General features: G+C 47.0%; 6 protein-coding genes across 6 annotated transcripts; 2 read left to right on the top strand and 4 right to left on the bottom strand.

Moving 5' to 3' along the window:
* Positions 1-412: 412 nt before the first annotated feature.
* Positions 413-2707, bottom strand: FSST1_003085 (uncharacterized protein; the record flags this gene model as incomplete). Its single annotated transcript, XM_083229133.1, has 1 exon — positions 413-2707. The coding sequence occupies one exon, from the start codon at positions 2705-2707 to the stop codon at positions 413-415; it is 2295 nt and encodes a 764-aa protein (XP_083086515.1).
* A 1638-nt stretch (positions 2708-4345) lies between these two features.
* FSST1_003084 (uncharacterized protein) lies at positions 4346-5683 on the top strand (the record flags this gene model as incomplete). Its single annotated transcript, XM_083229132.1, has 1 exon — positions 4346-5683. The coding sequence occupies one exon, from the start codon at positions 4346-4348 to the stop codon at positions 5681-5683; it is 1338 nt and encodes a 445-aa protein (XP_083086514.1).
* A 1947-nt stretch (positions 5684-7630) lies between these two features.
* Positions 7631-9132, bottom strand: FSST1_003083 (repair protein Rad1/Rec1/Rad17-domain-containing protein; the record flags this gene model as incomplete). The annotated part of the gene is made up of 4 exons (XM_083229131.1): positions 7631-8436; positions 8485-8750; positions 8890-8944; positions 8994-9132. The coding sequence occupies 4 exons, from the start codon at positions 9130-9132 to the stop codon at positions 7631-7633; spliced, it is 1266 nt and encodes a 421-aa protein (XP_083086513.1).
* A 375-nt stretch (positions 9133-9507) lies between these two features.
* Positions 9508-10810, top strand: FSST1_003082 (Bromodomain-containing protein; the record flags this gene model as incomplete). Its single annotated transcript, XM_083229130.1, has 3 exons — positions 9508-9520; positions 9582-9706; positions 9758-10810. 3 exons carry the CDS (start codon positions 9508-9510, stop codon positions 10808-10810), a joined length of 1191 nt encoding a protein of 396 aa, XP_083086512.1.
* A 1679-nt stretch (positions 10811-12489) lies between these two features.
* FSST1_003081 (uncharacterized protein) lies at positions 12490-13473 on the bottom strand (the record flags this gene model as incomplete). Its single annotated transcript, XM_083229129.1, has 1 exon — positions 12490-13473. One exon carries the CDS (start codon positions 13471-13473, stop codon positions 12490-12492), a length of 984 nt encoding a protein of 327 aa, XP_083086511.1.
* A 1506-nt stretch (positions 13474-14979) lies between these two features.
* FSST1_003080 (biotin synthase) lies at positions 14980-16334 on the bottom strand (the record flags this gene model as incomplete). Its single annotated transcript, XM_083229128.1, has 2 exons — positions 14980-15900; positions 16023-16334. The coding sequence occupies 2 exons, from the start codon at positions 16332-16334 to the stop codon at positions 14980-14982; spliced, it is 1233 nt and encodes a 410-aa protein (XP_083086510.1).
* Between the last annotated feature and the right edge of the window lie 1013 nt (positions 16335-17347).

Below are 17347 nucleotides of genomic sequence, written 5' to 3'. Positions count from 1 at the left end.
ATTGAATAAATGAAATGATGAAAGGCAAAGGTTGTTGATTATGAGAAGCCTTGCTTCATGTGTTTCTTTATGTCTTCTTGTGATGGAAATGATGTTGAAATGTGCTACAAGTGAGATGTAAACATTGTGTGGAGTTGCATGATTAGTGGTTGTGTTGATTGGTTCAGCGCTGTATCCCCTGCCAAGAAACCTTAGTTAACTCTAACATTAGGTAGTTATCACCGTCAACATCCAAGTCAATTCAACATCAAACATCTATTCTTTTAATTCATCTATGCGTAATACTAACTATCGCTCTTAATTAGGTAAATGCTATACGCGCTTCAAATGCCTAGGTATCAAGTAAAAAATGCCAAGAAAACAGGAGATATGGGATATCCCAACTTAGGTATCAATCAAACACAAACCACCCTCAAGGCGACTTGCTAAAACCAGAAGCATAAACATTCTCCGCCTCCCATTTCAAAAAGTCACCTAAATCATGATGTAGGTTATAACCCATCGGTACCGTATCCGGAATATCGGCTTGGCCAACCACGAGAGGCATCATCGGACTCGGAGGTAGGCTTCCCTCCTCCTCGTCCTCGCTGTGTGAAGTCGGGCGTTTGGGTCGTCCCTCGCCAACCCATCGTTTTAGCCCTGTGCTGTTGAAAAACTTAGCTTTGTCCAGAGCTTGACCGGGTGCCGGGGCGTTCCAGAACCCGGAGGGAAACTCTGTACCCACCGGGATCGGAAGGTCAACGTCTGTATCGATGGTTGAAGGCGTTGACGAGAATGTGCTATGGGATGATGACCGTAGCGATGGTGTTGCTTGCGCTTGAACAGGCTCAGCTTCTGGCTCTGGCTCTGACTCAGGTACATCTCCAATCAACGCCCCATATGTCTCAAAACCAAATGTATCGAACCATGACGTGATTTCTTCCACTTGCTTTGTGTCCTCGTCAATGGACATGTCTGGGAATAGATCTCCGGCTCCTCCTAAAATCGCCATCTGGAATGCTGTCCAGTCCAATGTATCGTCCATCTTTTTTATACCTTTTTCTACTTCGGCCTTGGCCAAGGTGATGGGCCCATGACGGAAAGAGGGTTTTGTGAGTGTATAAGGTGTACTCTTCAAGTAATAGTATTCGTCTGTCTCCTCAATGCTCGGTTTAGTGGGCTCGGTGGCTGGCTCATCACTCGGCGACTTTGGTTGTGAGTTGGCTGCCGTAGTTCCCAGAACCTCTGGTATTGATGGCAGTACTTCAACAGTTTCTGTACCGAGGCGCGCAGGACTTCTGGCTGGAAGTTGAGGCGAGGTATCTGGCGTAGTATCGCTCTTGTCCTGGATACTCCAAATAGATTCGTTGTCTTCCACCAAAGGCGTTCCTTTTGGGATATCCAGAGGAAAGGAATCCAGATCAGGCGTCAACTCTGGCGTCTGGAGTATCGCTTCAACTGGAACGGCCGTGTTCTCCGCAGCCTGTCTCGCTCTTATCCGGGATGCCAATTCATCAAGATGAAATGGCTCGATATCTGTCTCGGAGTTGTCTGAAGCCGCACTCCGGACCGAATCGATTGAGTTTCGCTCTCTGGCACGCTCCTCGGCACGTTCGTCGTCCAGTTGTTGCGCCGCCTCTCGTTTCCTTCGCAGCGCTTCGATGCGATCGGGTGTCAACATCTCATCAGCTTCAATGCGCCTGAAACGCTGGCCCGTTAGGATATCCGTCATATTCTCTGACAAGGTCCATCGTGGAGTGAGAGTTGCTGCCTTGGAAAAAGATTGTCCAACAAAACCCTGCTTCTTTCTTTGAGGCTTCTTAACCACCGATGCCCGTCTGTCTGGAGATGACCGGTGGGAGGAAAGGGAGGATGATTCCTCGCCTCTCCACCTCGAATGTTTTTGAAAGCCTGCTGGTAGAGGCATGGATTTGGAATGTTTATGGGTTGTAGGTATTCCAGGTGGTGATGGTGGTGGAAGTAAATTAGACAACTGCGATGCACGTTGAGTCTCTCTAAGTGCAGAGCCTAAGGCTTTGAATGCCTCATCGGTCTCACGAAATAGACGGTCAACGCTGTCTGATGACGAGCCAAGGCTTTGACCGTCGTACACAGGTTGGTCGGGCTGCCAGCTGGTTGGCTCGGCCTCGTAAACGTCAGCGCCATGGTCCGACAAAGAGAGAATCGAAGCCTCGGGCGAGACCCTCTCATGGTGTGAGCTACTGTAATTAACAGAAGTATAGTTGCCATTCCTAGAACGAGGGGGGCGCAGGTACCGTGAGGATTGGGAGGAATGAGACTGGTGGTAGGAATGTGGGTGGGATTGCCCGTGCTCAACAGGACAAAGAACGTGTGGTGGTCTGCTGTTGGTGGCATTACTGCCAGTGAGAGCCTCAAGGGCTGCATTTCGTCCTTCAAAGCATGAAGAGCTGATGGATGGAGCTCTTAGGCGAGGAGTTGGCAAAGAAGGAACTGGGTTTGGAACACGATGAATATCTGGCACTCTTTGAATAGTAACTGGCGTTGCTATGACTGAGCTTTTCTTTGGCACAGGAAGACGTGACTTTGTGGTGTTGGTCCTCCTTTGTGTAGACTTCTTAGCGCAGCAAGAACTCAAGTCCTCACAAGAATCGCTAAGATCGTCGCCATTTCGATTTTGGTTCTCCTGTTGTCGAGTCTTTGGTTGTGACCGTTGAGGAGTTATAAGTCGCCGTATTAAGCCAGGCATTTTGACTGGCCAGCAGAAAGCCTGGCGATGCAACAAATGAAACGAAAAGAATTCGAGAAACCGTTTCTCATAATAAGAAACAAAACAAAAAATGAAGAACGTTGAAAAGAAAGTTTATCGAGAAATGCGTCAAGTATATGATCTCTTTGGAGTGGAAACGCTGTCATTCCTAATCGCCGGATTAGAGGCTTCGTTAGATGGACCCAAAGTTCAACGGACCCGAATGCGGAATAAGAAAGCGTTTTTAGCCTGCAAACAAGTAAACAGTAAAATATCGTGGGACTGTCTCAGTAATATATATTCAACAACAGAAACGGTGGGACGAACTCGGGGATATCATTCCTAACGGAGTGGTATGATCCGTCTTGTGTCCATAGACTCATCATGGCCATGGTGTTGTGGAGTGATATGTCCCAAATGCTGCAACCAAGTAAACTCGTAACAATAGGCAATATGCTAGAACCATTTTTTGATGCGTTGATTGGTTATTGGTTGAAAGTGGCTGACGCTATTTAGGGCTCTCAATTCAGGCCTACTAGAAACAAGATGTCTTATATCGAATGTCGAGACCCGGTCATTGTATCCAGTTTGTGCAACAACTCATCAACCACTCAAGACGCAAGAACCGGTTCTCGATTTAGTCCTTGACCCAGTAATTGGGCAATCGAACCCAGTAGAAAGGCCTGTACAACATGTTGACGTTGGTACCCGTTGGTAAGAGGCCGACCTGACGTCGGGTAACTCGAACCCATGACAGCCTGCCTAGTGGTATTGCAGCATCGGAGACCAGGCGGAACGGGGTTCTGCATTAATGGAAACGATCCAACTCTCAGCCTGCTTATGGCTTGCATGATTACCTGCATCACAGCCTTCAGGCTTCGGAACTCTGCATCATGACCTGAAGAGCGAGCCCTGAGCGGAGCGGTTGAACCGAGAACTGTGCGAGTGTATATCAGGCAGTTCTTGTGTCTTGGAAAAGTGAACGAGAGAATATCTTGGCAATGAATGATCAATTTACTGACTTTATTGACGTATATTTAGTAGATAACGGGAAAGAGAATCTCCCGTGTGCACTGACAATACTTTATTGTTCCCAATACTCAGGCGGTGAATTACGGTTTCTTGCATAAAGGATTGGCCATATGATCGCCTCAAGATGAAACAACTTCCGCCAGGGCAGCGGTGAGGATTGATGGTTGGAAGACCTCCTGTCCAAGGAGTTCGTAGAGATTTAGTGGTGTTTTAGTTAAGATTTGATGTGAACAAGAGACACATCTGACAGTGGACGACTCGCCCCTTCCTACGATTCCAAGTATGTTCTTTCTTTTGTTTATTTTGGCCCGTTCTCTCAAGACTAGGTAGGTTCTCCTACCATGGAAGGCGTGACTCATATGGCTTGAACTCGATGTCGGTTATCAAGGAAGCTTCTATCGCGCTGCACAGACAGCAGCAACTTGAGTATGTTCTTTCCTCCTCTTTATGAATTAGAAATCCGAAATCTAGTAAACACGTGATAGCATCACTGATTCACTGGCAACTGCCTCGATGCTTTTCTTCACGAAACTTTCATATTTTCTCCTCCTACCACTATCGAAACTTACCTGACTTCAACTCCACATCAGATTTTGGTACACAATCATGGCATCAACCCCTCTCACGCAAGATGAGGCTGCAACTGCTATAGTGTCTTTCGCCTTGTCCGGCGCCCTGGGTACTTCAAAGGGCAAAGCAGTTGGCTATTCATTGATGAAAGCCACTCCAGACTATTTCACCTGGTCTGCTACTTTGGAGGAGTTCGACGGACCTCCTGTACCCCTTGATCGATATTTGATCAAAATCGATAGGAGATCAAAGGACATATCTCCTCCAGTCCCTATTGTCATTTCGGAAGAAGACCTTTCCGAAGCGATCTATTCTGCCACCGGCCAGCACTTGTCATCATGGGAAAGATTCACCGACGGCGCACTCAGCATCTCGTACAAGGTGACAGTAAAGGAGAGCACCGATTCGATTTATGTCGTTCAGCTACGCCACCACGGGAATGTTGCGTCAATGGACTCCTTGATGTCCTATATCACCAAAACCATCAGCCCTACACTCCTACCAGTACCCTCTGTGTATTCTATTCCTCACGAGAAACAACGGCAGGAAACAACTGGCATGGGGAGGCAGATAACCCAGCTAATACCAGGCGTAATGTGCACCTGGGTATACCCCAGTTTATCCCACGAGCAAAAGATCAGCCTTCTTCCGAAAGTCGCTCGTGCTTTCCAAACCTGCTGGGATATCCCGCTCCCAGAACCACGATTGATCGGAGAAGTGATTACCGATTTGGTTAACGATGAGCTCAATCTCAGGATCGGTCCAGATCGACATTACAGTCTCGGTGGGCCATTCTCCTCTGTACGAGAATATCTCCGTGCTTATATCAACGCATCACTAGTCTCTCTCGAGAAGCAACAAGGAATCTATGAGTACAAGGCATTGTATCTTACGCGCATCCGAAACTTTGTATCCAACAGTCTTCACAACATCCCGCATATCGTGGAGCAAATACCAGTTGTCCTGTCACATTCTGATATGGGTCCTCACAATATTATTGTGTCTAGTGAAGACAACACCGACATCAAGGCCATCATTGATTGGGAGTTCGTCACCTCTGCACCAGTTGCGTCGTCCCATCATATTCTGGAAATGTTCTTCCGCCAAAACACTCCAAACGGGTTCGGTCAAGAATACCCTCGTTCAGATGAGCTCCGCCAAGCTTTCTGGGATGCCATTCCCAAGTGGAAACTGGTTTACGAGAGTGAAACCACGCAAGTTTTCCTCGAGTGGATGAAGTTTGGAGTGTTACTGAAGCCTGAGTGGAGGCCCTCAACCCTCCACGCATCAGAAGCAGAGGGATACTGGAAAGAAAACATTCGGGTAGTAGAGGCAATGATGCAAAAATATGGCGAAGGTGGAGACGAGTTGTAGTATTGATAAGCATCTTCCGTTCTGACACTCGCAGAGTTCTGCGAGCGTAACATCATAATGTTGCCGCGACTTACAATAGCTCCTTTATCGCTCATGAGGCAACCGGGAAAGTAGATTATTGAAAGCAAAAGAATAAAAATTTACTACGTTTGGCTCAAGTGCTCGCTTCCCATGGCCTTCGCCAGGTTGTTAAGCTGTATCTATTGTATCGCCACTTCACTCTCGATGCGGGCGAGGCACTCATACACAAAACACTCGATATTCATGAGTCACAAAGTCTTTCAGGTATTCAAGTTGATGTTCATAAATCCGGACTACGCTGATGAGATAAAGAATCTGGCGATTCCGCTTAGGTGTATAATATCTCATAAGGGGGTTCTCGTCCCATACATATTTGGTTGGCAGGAGGTTAACTTCAACTAAACGCACATCAAATATCACTTAATCTTCCGACTAGAGGACATTCGCCTAAGGGTCCTCTGTTTGCCTGTCTGCTAAGAATATAGCCAGTGTTGTTTCATTCAAAGAGAAAAGGTATCCCAGTGGTGCAGAAGCGTAGTCCCCAGCACATGTATGCTTTTCCGAGTCCTTCGCTACGAATACAATGGATACCCTGTATGTTTAGGATTTCTTCACTAATATCTAAGATACTGATGTAAAATTGCTTAAAATTTCTACTAATTTAAGAGAAAATACTTTAATATCTATTCTTTATAAGAAAATAAGTAATCAACCTTTTCCCCTGCTTTATCCTGCTTTAATAGGCCTCTTTTATAGAAAAAACTGCAGCTTATTAAAGTTTTACGGCGTTATAAGACAGAAGTAGCTTTCTCCTAAACATACAGGGGGTCGATTGTACTCCTGGGTTACGTGCCTGCGTGTCTACCTACTAGTCTAAGTTATGGAACTGATATCACAGAAAGTCAAGGCTCACGCCAACTGAAACAGTAAAATAGAACGCCTTTTTGCTTAGACATGGATCGACAACCCAAAATATCTGGTAACCACGTAAATCAAAACATTGTGCATATGATCTCAAAAAGGGGCATCTGTACCGTAACTCCATCATTTCGAGCTTCCTTTTGTATACTCTTGTTCGTAATTCATGTCATGACCAAAGTCCTTCGTTCGCTCGTAAATTCTCGTAGCATCAAACAGGCCTGCCGTGTGCTTCATTCCCCTTATATCTTCTAGTCAATCAAACCCATAGTCGAAAAAGCCAATGTCCTAAGTTGTCCAGGTGGTGGCTTCATGGGAGACGACTGTATTTCCTGATCGTTCGTGATGCGGCCCTACGCATGAAACTTGACACCGTTTGTGTAGTTCTGGGCACTGCCTTCTCATCAAGTAACGGTTCTGACTCATCGTCGATGTCGACATATATAGGCTTGTTTCCGAACATGGTTGTTGCCCACGTTTTGATAGGGTTGAAAAGACAACCGGACCAAGCAGTCTTTCTCTTCTTCTTTACGACAACAGCAGTAGTTGTGTTTGGTCTTGATGAAATGATGATATTTATCTCTCGAAATTGATTCATGATGAAGAATTGATAGTCACACTGCTCAGCAGATTGTGTAGATTATTAAAAAGTTTAGATGTATGGAGGATGGGATTGAATGATGGCAAGAGGGAGCAGGCCCCTTTTCAACATGATCAGTGTTCGACGTACTGATGGATGCAGTGATGCGAAAAGGCTGGGTCCACCATTCCGATCATGATGGCTTCTAGGTAGGGTGTTCCAGATTCTAAGGGTTTGCATTCCGTTAGCAGATCAAGGGAGGATTAGACCAAGAGGGTCTACGACACGGTTTCACCACGAAACCAGCATTAAAGCTTGCCAAGATCGGTTAATCTCTAATCTGACAAGCGTGAAAGACATGCAAACGTTGAACAAGGGCCACTCATTACTAGATTATCATCGTTTTGTGGTCGATATCCACGACATATCTACTCAGCTTCGCCATCATCTGCATCATCATCCTCGCCATCTTCCTGGAGGAAAGGCACGAACCGAAAGTCAAGAAAGCTTCGCTTACCACCCTCAATATCCACCATGAACTGCAGACTCAAAACTCCTTGTGAATCTCCTCGTAAGCTGACCTTGTTGGCGATTCGCATCGCTTCTGTCGAATTCTTGATAAAGTCAAATTTGTAGGCCTGCGACCAACGATCCTGGATGGTAAAAGTCTCGAGAAGGTCCCTGCCACGTGCAAAATCCACCCCTGAGCTCCCCAGATCTCCTACACCAGCAAGCGATAGGAAAGGCGAGGCTTTGGTGGCTGTAATTGTCAACTTCAAAGGAGCTGTTGGAGAAATTTCTGCCAGCGAATCCAGCAATGTTCGAGATTGCATGATAATTTTAAAGATGAGATCGGTGCGGTCGAAAGGAATATCATCGGGTATTTCCGGTAAATAGGTTGTCGAAGACGCAGTAGTCTTCACGCCAGATTCCTCGATGGTGATTTTGAACGGGTCTCCTTCTTCCGCGTACAGGAGAGTGCAAGTACCAGAAATACCAAGGGTTTGATTGCTGAAAGCATCAGGGCGGTAATTCCGGAGATTGCTGCGATAAGGGTCTTGCTCTGCTTTGTGAGCACGAGCGGCTACATCCACGGCCCCAAAGATCTGAAGCACTTCAAGGACTGATGATAAGGAAAGTTGAAAATTAGGAAGTTCAGGCGCGTCATCGCCATCCTGAGGAGGTAGATTGACGGTATATGACGAAAAGAGAGATTTGTCGAGAAACGCAACACCTACTGGCTATCAGTTATGGTCACTCCGATATCACTGGCAAAACTCACCCTGCATCACCCGCGCATGGTCAGATGCAAAACGAACACCTTCCTCTGTAATTTGAACATGAACTCTGGGTGCAAAGTTTATGCATCTCAAAAGTTGATACAGCGGGCGAGTGGAAGTCGCAACCGCGCGGAAGATGGGTTGAGCTTCTGTAGACATATCGAGGTTGCGGATGTGGTGGTTTGGGAAAGGTGCGTGAATGAAAGGTTCAAAAACTGGCAGAAAGGCAATTGGCGCGCCAAGTAGCGTCTTCTCTTGATTGCTCCAACTATTTTACACGAAATCGACCGAAACGAGAACTTTTGGGTATCTTAGATGTAGACTCCGACCGCACAAAACATGTAGACGACTCCGAACCTGCTGAGGTTAGTATTTTGGCGATGATTGATGCTGGATAAGAAACCTACCCAAGTGCAAGAGAAGCCGGAAGGCCTAGTAGGGGGACGTTGATCAAGGTGCGGTCTAAAAAAGGTCAGCAGGCCGAAATGGACTAATGAAGAATGACACATACTGAGAGCAAAGACACCGGTGAGGAAGAAACCAACGATGAGTAGGGCAAAAGCGACCGTGAACTGAGTGTCCTTTTTCACGGTAGGGAAGAAGGGACTGCCAGCAGCAGCTTGCCAGACCTCATGCAGCGAAGAATCCATAGGCCTTGTTGGGAGGGAAAGTGGAATTTGGTAGTTGGAAGTCGTTTGATTCCGCAGCAAGAATTGAATGTATTGCGGGGAAGAATTGCTTGCAAAGTGTCAACTTCTGTGGCTGTTTTGCTGTAGACAGAAGATGCTCTGGGGAAGCTTCATGAGCTTACGATGGCGCATCGTGGCCATACACGAATTAGGTTTAGTGCACGGGTGCCCCTGTCCTTCCTTCCCTCAGCTTAGGACCCATATCGAATGACATAAGCAACGCACGGATCGCTTCGACGCGCTTCACTCCGCTCTCATGATGCTGCATCCCATCATATCGAACTTCTCCCTGAATAATTTCGAATCCCAACAACCCAGGTTAAGTCCATAGTAATTATGTCAGAAGAAAGTGAGTTCTACACAAAATGCGACCGCGACAATAGTAAAATCACTAACGTACGATTAAACAGACGGCAAGCGCAAAGCCGAGGAGGAGCCATCATCTCCTACTCCATCCAAGCGCATCAAGCAGGATGATTCCGCCGAACCACCGGAAAAGAAGCCCGAAGTCAAGCGAATTCCATTCCCTGAAAAGGTAACAACTCAAAACTTGAGACATGCGCATGTATACTAACAACAACTCTAGCCCGCTGTTATCGAAGAGCGCAATGGTGAAATCGAGTTCCGAGTAGTCAACAACGACAATGAGCGCGAAGCACTTATCATTTTGACCGGCCTCAAGTGTATCTTTCAAAAACAGCTCCCGAAAATGCCCAAGGATTATATCGCGCGACTTGTCTACGACCGAACTCATTTGTCCATCGCCATCGTCAAAAAGCCCCTCGAAGTTGTTGGTGGAATCACATATCGCCCATTCAAAGGACGCCGTTTCGCCGAGATTGTCTTCTGTGCCATCAGCTCTGACCAGCAAGTCAAAGGATACGGTGCTCATCTTATGTCTCACTTGAAAGACTATGTTAAAGCGACAAGCGACGTGATGCATTTCTTGACGTATGCTGACAACTATGCGATTGGCTACTTCAAGAAGCAGGGCTTCACCAAAGAAATTACTCTCGACAAGAAGGTATGGATGGGTTACATCAAGGATTACGAAGGTGGTACCATTATGCAGTGTTCTATGCTGCCACGGATCCGCTATCTCGAAATGGGTCGCATGCTCCTTAAGCAGAAAGAATGCGTCCAAGCAAAGATTCGAGCGTACTCCAAATCCCACAACATCCATGCCCCTCCGAAAGAGTGGAAGAACGGAATTACGGAAATCAACCCTCTGGATATTCCAGCTATTCGAGCATCGGGATGGTCACCCGATATGGACGAATTAGCGCGTCAACCTCGACATGGACCCAACTACAACCAACTTCTTCATCTATTGAACGACCTTCAGAACCACAACTCAGCCTGGCCATTCTTGGTACCAGTCAATCGCGACGATGTCGCCGATTACTATGACGTAATCAAGGAACCGATGGATCTGAGTACTATGGAGAGCAAACTCGAAGCCGACCAGTACCTCACGCCTGAGGATTTTACTAGAGACGCCAAGTTGGTTTTCGATAACTGCCGAAAGTACAATAACGAGAGTACTCCATACGCGAAGTCGGCCAACAAGCTTGAAAAGTTTATGTGGCAGCAGATCAAAGCGATTCCCGAGTGGTCTCACCTGGAGCCTGAGAAATAGAGATCTCATCCAGTCAACAAACCAAAACCGAGGAATCGGATTCGAATAAAACTTCGAAGATCTTCAGGAGGCGTTGCAGAAGGTAGCCCAGGTGCCTAAAGTGCTCCAAACTCTACAACAGTATTGTAGAGTAGCTGTTGGAGTTTGTATTTCTAGTGGCATGTAAGGGTCGATCCCAACTGGATCGGCATGATATAAGCGAGGCGTTCTGGGTGTTGATAGCTATTATGAATACCATGTTTATTTTACAATTTAGCGCACCTCATTGACAATTTGTGATGTGAGAATCAATGGCTGCCTATAAATATATCCTCAATAGTATGAGTGGTTACTCCTGATGTTGTTCAGCCAAAGGTCATGTAACCATCAGACCAAGGAGGCGCCACAACAGGGCACCGGACAGATGAGCATTATATCCACGCGTCTTTAGCGATTAGGTAAAGCTCACATGTATGTCAATAGTCTCTCAAGCCGTCCCCATCATTGACAAATACAAGTTGAGCAGTATATATAAAGGAATATCTGAACTCAGACTAATAACACCTAGGATTATTCCTGGCCTGATGGTCTAGCGGTATGATTCTTGCTTCGGGAGTGACATCTCAGTTCTCTATATGAGAACTAAAGTTTGCGAGAGGTCCCGGGTTCAATCCCCGGTCAGGCCCTTCTTTTTGCATTTTCTTCTACTTGATTATATCTTCTTTACGACTTTCCAAGCATTCCCCATCTCATTTTTAAGGTTATTCGTAGAATTCACGGCAATTAGCACTTGTATGGCCCGCTTTGCGGGATGTCACATGATGCATTGAGCCGCATGTGGGGAGATCTTGATTGGGAAGAGAATGGTGGTGAGTTGGCACTCATCATGGAATTTACAAACCTAAGTGAACACCTGTTAATATTTGATAACTTTAACTTGTGTAACTATTCTTTTGTACAGCTCATGAACTTATCGCTCTGCAAACCAGGCTCCAGCAGTCAACGTGTACACATAATACGTGGTGGTTGCAAACGCCAACGATGACTTGTCAATGCATCCCATTCTCCAAGAGCTTGAGTTTATGTGTCATGTCAGACACCTCGAAAAAAGCCACCACTTGCAGAAGGCATCAATTGCAATTGCTGGCTATCTATAAATAAAAAAGCCTGTATACTTCAAATGTGACCAGCACAATAGAAAACCCATGCAGCAAACAGACCACTCTATCCCTACTTGTTTTATCCAATACTGATAAGGATGAGTCAGACCAAAACAAAAGCTCTGATCTATGCCAGTCTATCAACGATGCCCCCACCAAGAATTCTTGTCTTGTAAATTCCACCAGATATTTCCTCCCGTTACTTGTGTCATCAAACCCCCCAATGGCGCCAATAACACCGTCCACCCTGTGGATGTTTAAACAAAAGAAAGACAGTAAAAAAAACAATGTCGTGTTTTATGCTTCGCGTGGTTGTTCGTCACTGGCCGTAGCCTAGTCCCCAGTATTTTTAAGAGACATGGGTGAAACAGTAGTCATGCGTACAAGTGAGGCTGCGGGTTACGTGCTCCGTCGTCGTAGGATGAGGCGTACTCCGGTCGAAACACCTTCACTGTGGAAGGCAAAAGGCGAAGTAAAAAGGGTATAATTTCTTGCCGGTAAAAAAAGCTTTTATTTGTCGTTCCAGTCGACCTCAATGTTTCAAGCATCCGAAGTTTCTGTGCGCCCTGAAGTAGAATCGCCGACCGGTAGGCGGAGATATGAGCTGCGGATCAATCGAGAATTGGTGTTGATCAATGAAGAATGGCTGCGGAGCAATCGAGAATCCATAGAGTATCGATTTTGCAGCAGAGGTGCCGAAGTTTGAGACCGTGTCGACGCCTGTATTTGTTGGGGGCGGTTAGGGTCTTCGGATTGTAGAGTGCGGCGGAGTATGCGGTGAAGAGACTCGGGAATGTCGTCCCATTGGCCGGCTCGTGCTGTGCTGAGCAAACCTGGCGGGAAGAGTGCAGCAGGTACTGTGTCACTTTCGTGGAAGACGTGGTCGTTCAGAAAGTTGATCTCGCCTGATTCGATGGCGTTTTTGAGCCACTGCTCCCATTCCTCGTCGAGGACAGCTGAAGTATCACCAGCTTCGCGTCTTGCAACTCCATCTCTGAGACGCTCATTTAGTTCAACGCCTACACTGTCCAGCTCGTCCTCACTTTCAACTTCCATATCGTTATCCAGGTCGTCGAGTCCCATGTAGCCAACTTCTGCGGAATGGCTGCGAGAAGCACGAGGTAAATGTTGAATATCGGTCCAGTCAGGAAATCCATCGGCGGTGGTGTCATGAATAATGTACCCCTGCTCCTTCTCATATTTTTCCTTGGCCCATTTTGTTCCCTCCCACTTTGTCAGACTCGCGATTTCGGAGGCTGTAATCTGAAGATTGTCGAAAGCGCGGAAAAGGCGTCGGTGCCATGGCCAGCGAGAAAGACGAATACGATGAGTTTTGTGGGTGTAATCGAGGCCAGGGTATTTCGCTTCCTGGGTATCGAGATGACCATAAAATGCGTGTGTTTCCTGACGAACCTCTGGAATTAAGTTACGCTGGAGGAGCATATGGAAGTTTTGTGGATCGTTGCTCTTGGGACGAGGAAACATGCACTCGTAAACGAGCTGGTCGACGGGTTGGCCTTTCATGGTGAGAGTAAAAGCGATGCCGATGTCGGACGTGTAGATGAAAAGAGTTTGTAGTCGTGAGAAAGAAGAATAAGTCTCGGTTTATGTCGTCGGGATAGCAAAGGTAATTTTCTTGGCGTCGTAATCGGCGATGGTCAGAGTGTGAGTTGTTTCGAGTAGACGACCTCGCCAAAGTGAGAATGCGTGGCAGTAGATGATGACCTGGCAGGCTGAAGGGAAGTGGTGACTTGTGAAAATCGAGATTGGTTGTCCTTTTAGGAATTTGTTTGATCGGGCGTTTTCGGTGGGGGTGAAAGTACGATACGATTTTTAGGCAGGGACGGCGAAGCCGAGTTTTGGCTCTTTTTTTTTTCTTTTGCACGACGATCTTTAAGATGCGTACCTGACTGGTGAATGTTTAGCCTTTCCTACCGTTTGTCGGTAGACGAATAGATTTTAAGCGTAAGATTTTGGCAAAAGAGGGGAGAGAGAGAGAGAGGAAGAGTTATTTCGTGGGACAAGGGAGAGAGGGACAGGCAAAGTTATATGTTTGGACTAATAAACTAATGTATGGTATGCACGCATTGAAACAAAATGGAAATGCATTGGACAAGAATCCATCGGGAACAAGACAAGGAAAAGACAAGAAGGTCAGGGAAAGTGTGTGAAGGAGGGGCGTGCATATGGTATGGGCTTGGACTTTAGGCCGGACCCATGGCGGCGGCGGCAGGACAAGGACAAGTCAGGGACCTGGGACTGGTCCTCTTCGGGAGGCTACAGCCTGTAGCGGAAGTATTTGATAGGCTCTTGTTGATTATAAGGCCGGGACCTAATGCGTCTGGGGTCTAAGTTGAGGGTGTAGAGCAAGAGTTAATAAGAGTAAGCGGTCAGGCGCTGAATAACAATTACATTATCTATTATTTAATACTGGCCAGATGTAAAATAGAGGTTGATCTTAACTGTTCATATGTTGTGATACACCAAGACAGTTGATTGTCAAGTCTGTGCAGTGCTTGTGTTTGTGTTTGTAAATGTGTAACCTGTTTGTCAACGCTTGGGCTGTACAGAAACAACAAGTTCTCTATCAACAGACATTAGAGTAAGATCATACGGCGGCCCGAAAGGCTAAATACCAAGGTAATTGAACAATGGCCACTGCTGGATAAATACGATAATCATGCGAATACATCCAAACTCAAAACCTAACGTCAGATTCATCATATCCTCCCGTGCCAGATCGTCACGAGATTGACCCAGCAAAAAGAATATTTCTGCGAGTCACGCGCTGTGCCAAGCGAACTGACTCTCTACTTTAGCTCCACCACATCCTCTTCCCTTATTATCCCATGCGCTTCTACCAACGTGATGTTGCTTCGGACATCAAAAACCCTTGCTCTATTACATACACGCTCATGATCATCTACCCGGAACGTTGCCGGTCTCCGGGACCGAGGCCGGAGAACACGATCAGCATGGATATATACCAGGATTACGATTTCGATTTATAATTCATCTAGAAAATCATATCTACAAAACCCTCGTCTCGGGTGCAGGCTGAGGTGACTTTTCAAAGGCCTTCATAGGCTCCAAACCCCATCGACCAAACATGGCCGCATCCTCATCCCAGCCATTACACTCAGTCGTGAGCATCTTTTCACCCGTAAAGATGGCGTTGGCACCTGCCATGAAGCACAGCGCTTGCTTCTCCTCTGACATGGTCTTGCGACCCGCTGCGATGCGGATGATGGTCGAGGGCATGATAATGCGCGCCGTCGCGATGGTACGCAGCATGCTCGTAAACTCCACCACCGGTCTGTCACTAAGTGGTGTACCCTTGATAGGAACCAGGGCATTCACGGGAAAGCTCTCCGGGTGACTTGGAAGCGTCGAGACGGTATGCAACAAACCAACACGATCCTCGCTGGTCTCACCAAGACCCAGAATTCCACCAGAGCACACGTTAATTCCAGCATCGCGAACATGGCTCAACGTCTGCAGTCGCTCGTCATAGCTGCGCGTCGTGATGACATTGGGGTAAAACTCTCGACTAGTGTCGACGTTGTGGTTGTACGCCGTGAGTCCTGCAGCCTTGAGCTCCTTTGCCTGCTCGGCGTCGATCATACCCAGCGTTACGCAGACCTCCATGCCCATACCCTTGACACCCTCAACCATGGCCTTGATGTTCTTGAGACTGTTTTTGCGTCCGCGCATGTCCCTCCAGGCGGCGCCCATGCAAAAGCGAGTGCTTCCCTTTTCCTTGGCGACTCGCGCCGCTTCGAGGACGCTCTCGACGCTTTCGACTCGTTTGGCGGGGACTTTTGTGCCTTCTTGGTAGCGGGTGGATTGGGCGCAGTAGGAGCAGTCTTCGGTGCAACCGCCTGTTTTGATGTTCATCAGGGTGCAGAGTTGTACTTCGGCGGGGTTGTGCCATCTACGATGGACGGTGCTCTAGTTGAGTATCTGTTAGTCATGGCGATCTATGGTATTTGCTTACAACCAAGTCGAATCAAGAGATCTTGAAGAATGGCAGTGTCATAATTATAGAACTCAACAAGAAAAGAGACACTTACAGCTTGGTATGCCAACTCAAGAGCAGGCTGATAATAAATAGCAGCAATCTCATCCTTGGTCCAATCATGTCGAACCTGAGTCGACGTAACAGCCTCCCTCAAAATCTGCTTCCTCTTCTCAGCCCTCTGCTTCTCGATAGCTTCGTTTGCTCCAGCGGGAGGAGGAGGTGGCTGCGATGTCCGAGGATGATAATCGACAACAGTCGACATAGCCCGGGAATGCTGCCATCTCGCCGAAGCGGGGAGAGACAGACGGGCACTGGGTGTGACCTGTCTAAGGGCCCTCAAGCGGAGTGATGCACAGGGCTTCATTGTGAAAAAGGATAAAGTAAGAAGAAAAGAGAGAGAAAGTGAGATGAAAGAAAAGGTATGCGTGAAATTGGTTCGAGGAGGAGGAGGTGTTATGAGTTGAGCGAACTGCAGCTCCAAAGACACTAAACCAAGACTAGATATTCGGACACCAGCTCCAATACCGTAATATATAAGCTTTACATTAACTATGAGCCAGTTGTTTTGTTGGTGAGAGGAGAGCTCTACAGCTAGCTACGCCTCACCTCGCAAGGGTAGGTCCCCCACATCCAAACCAGTCGATCGATTCTCGGCCAGTCTCCGGCCCCAAAAGAGCCGCGAATATGTAGCTTGCAACTGAGTTTCACATCTTGTAATGAATCCTTGCACGCGGCTTTGCACGCGGCTTTGCACGCGGTGATCTCGGCTTCTCGGGGGGTTGTGTGTGCTGCATGTATGTATGTGATTGCCATTGCCATCCGTTGTAAACCGCGGCTAAACAGGGTCCCACTGCATGGTGATGATCTTTGAGAATGAAGGACGAGCGGAGTAGTAGTTGAGAAGAACCATATATCTACATTTCAAGAGAAACGTGGCCGTTAGATATCCAACAACTATAACACACCATAAAGACCAAGAATCAACCTCTTTATTTCTCTCATCAACAGCCGGTTTTTGAGTCTCTTTCAGCTCTCGGCCCGGTAGCCGAAAGTAAAACCAAGAACCTGTAACCCTTCTAGCTCCAGGACATCCCTTTTTTTGTTGACGACAGACCACAGGACCCCTGATGGCAATCCGAAATCTCTCGTTGGCTCGCTAGTTAGTGGGAGGGGCTGGAGCTTTGCAGTTGTTGAGAATGGGGCCTAGAACCAGCCAGGGAGGTATCATTACTGAGTCTAGCCAGTTACATAATGCGAAAATGAACCGATCACCTGACTTGAGTGATATGAAATAAGAGGGCGTCGAATGCAATAACATCAGAGAGTAAGATGGACAGGTAGATATTATAAGAAAAAGATAATCCAAGTCTAGGAATT

Source organism: Fusarium sambucinum, chromosome I (assembly GCF_050947815.1).
Source record: "Fusarium sambucinum isolate potato_lamoka chromosome I, whole genome shotgun sequence".
NCBI classification, from domain to species: Eukaryota; Fungi; Ascomycota; class Sordariomycetes; order Hypocreales; family Nectriaceae; genus Fusarium; species Fusarium sambucinum.
The sequence above is the reverse complement of the archived record's forward strand: the minus strand, read 5'-3'. Positions and strand labels throughout refer to the sequence as shown.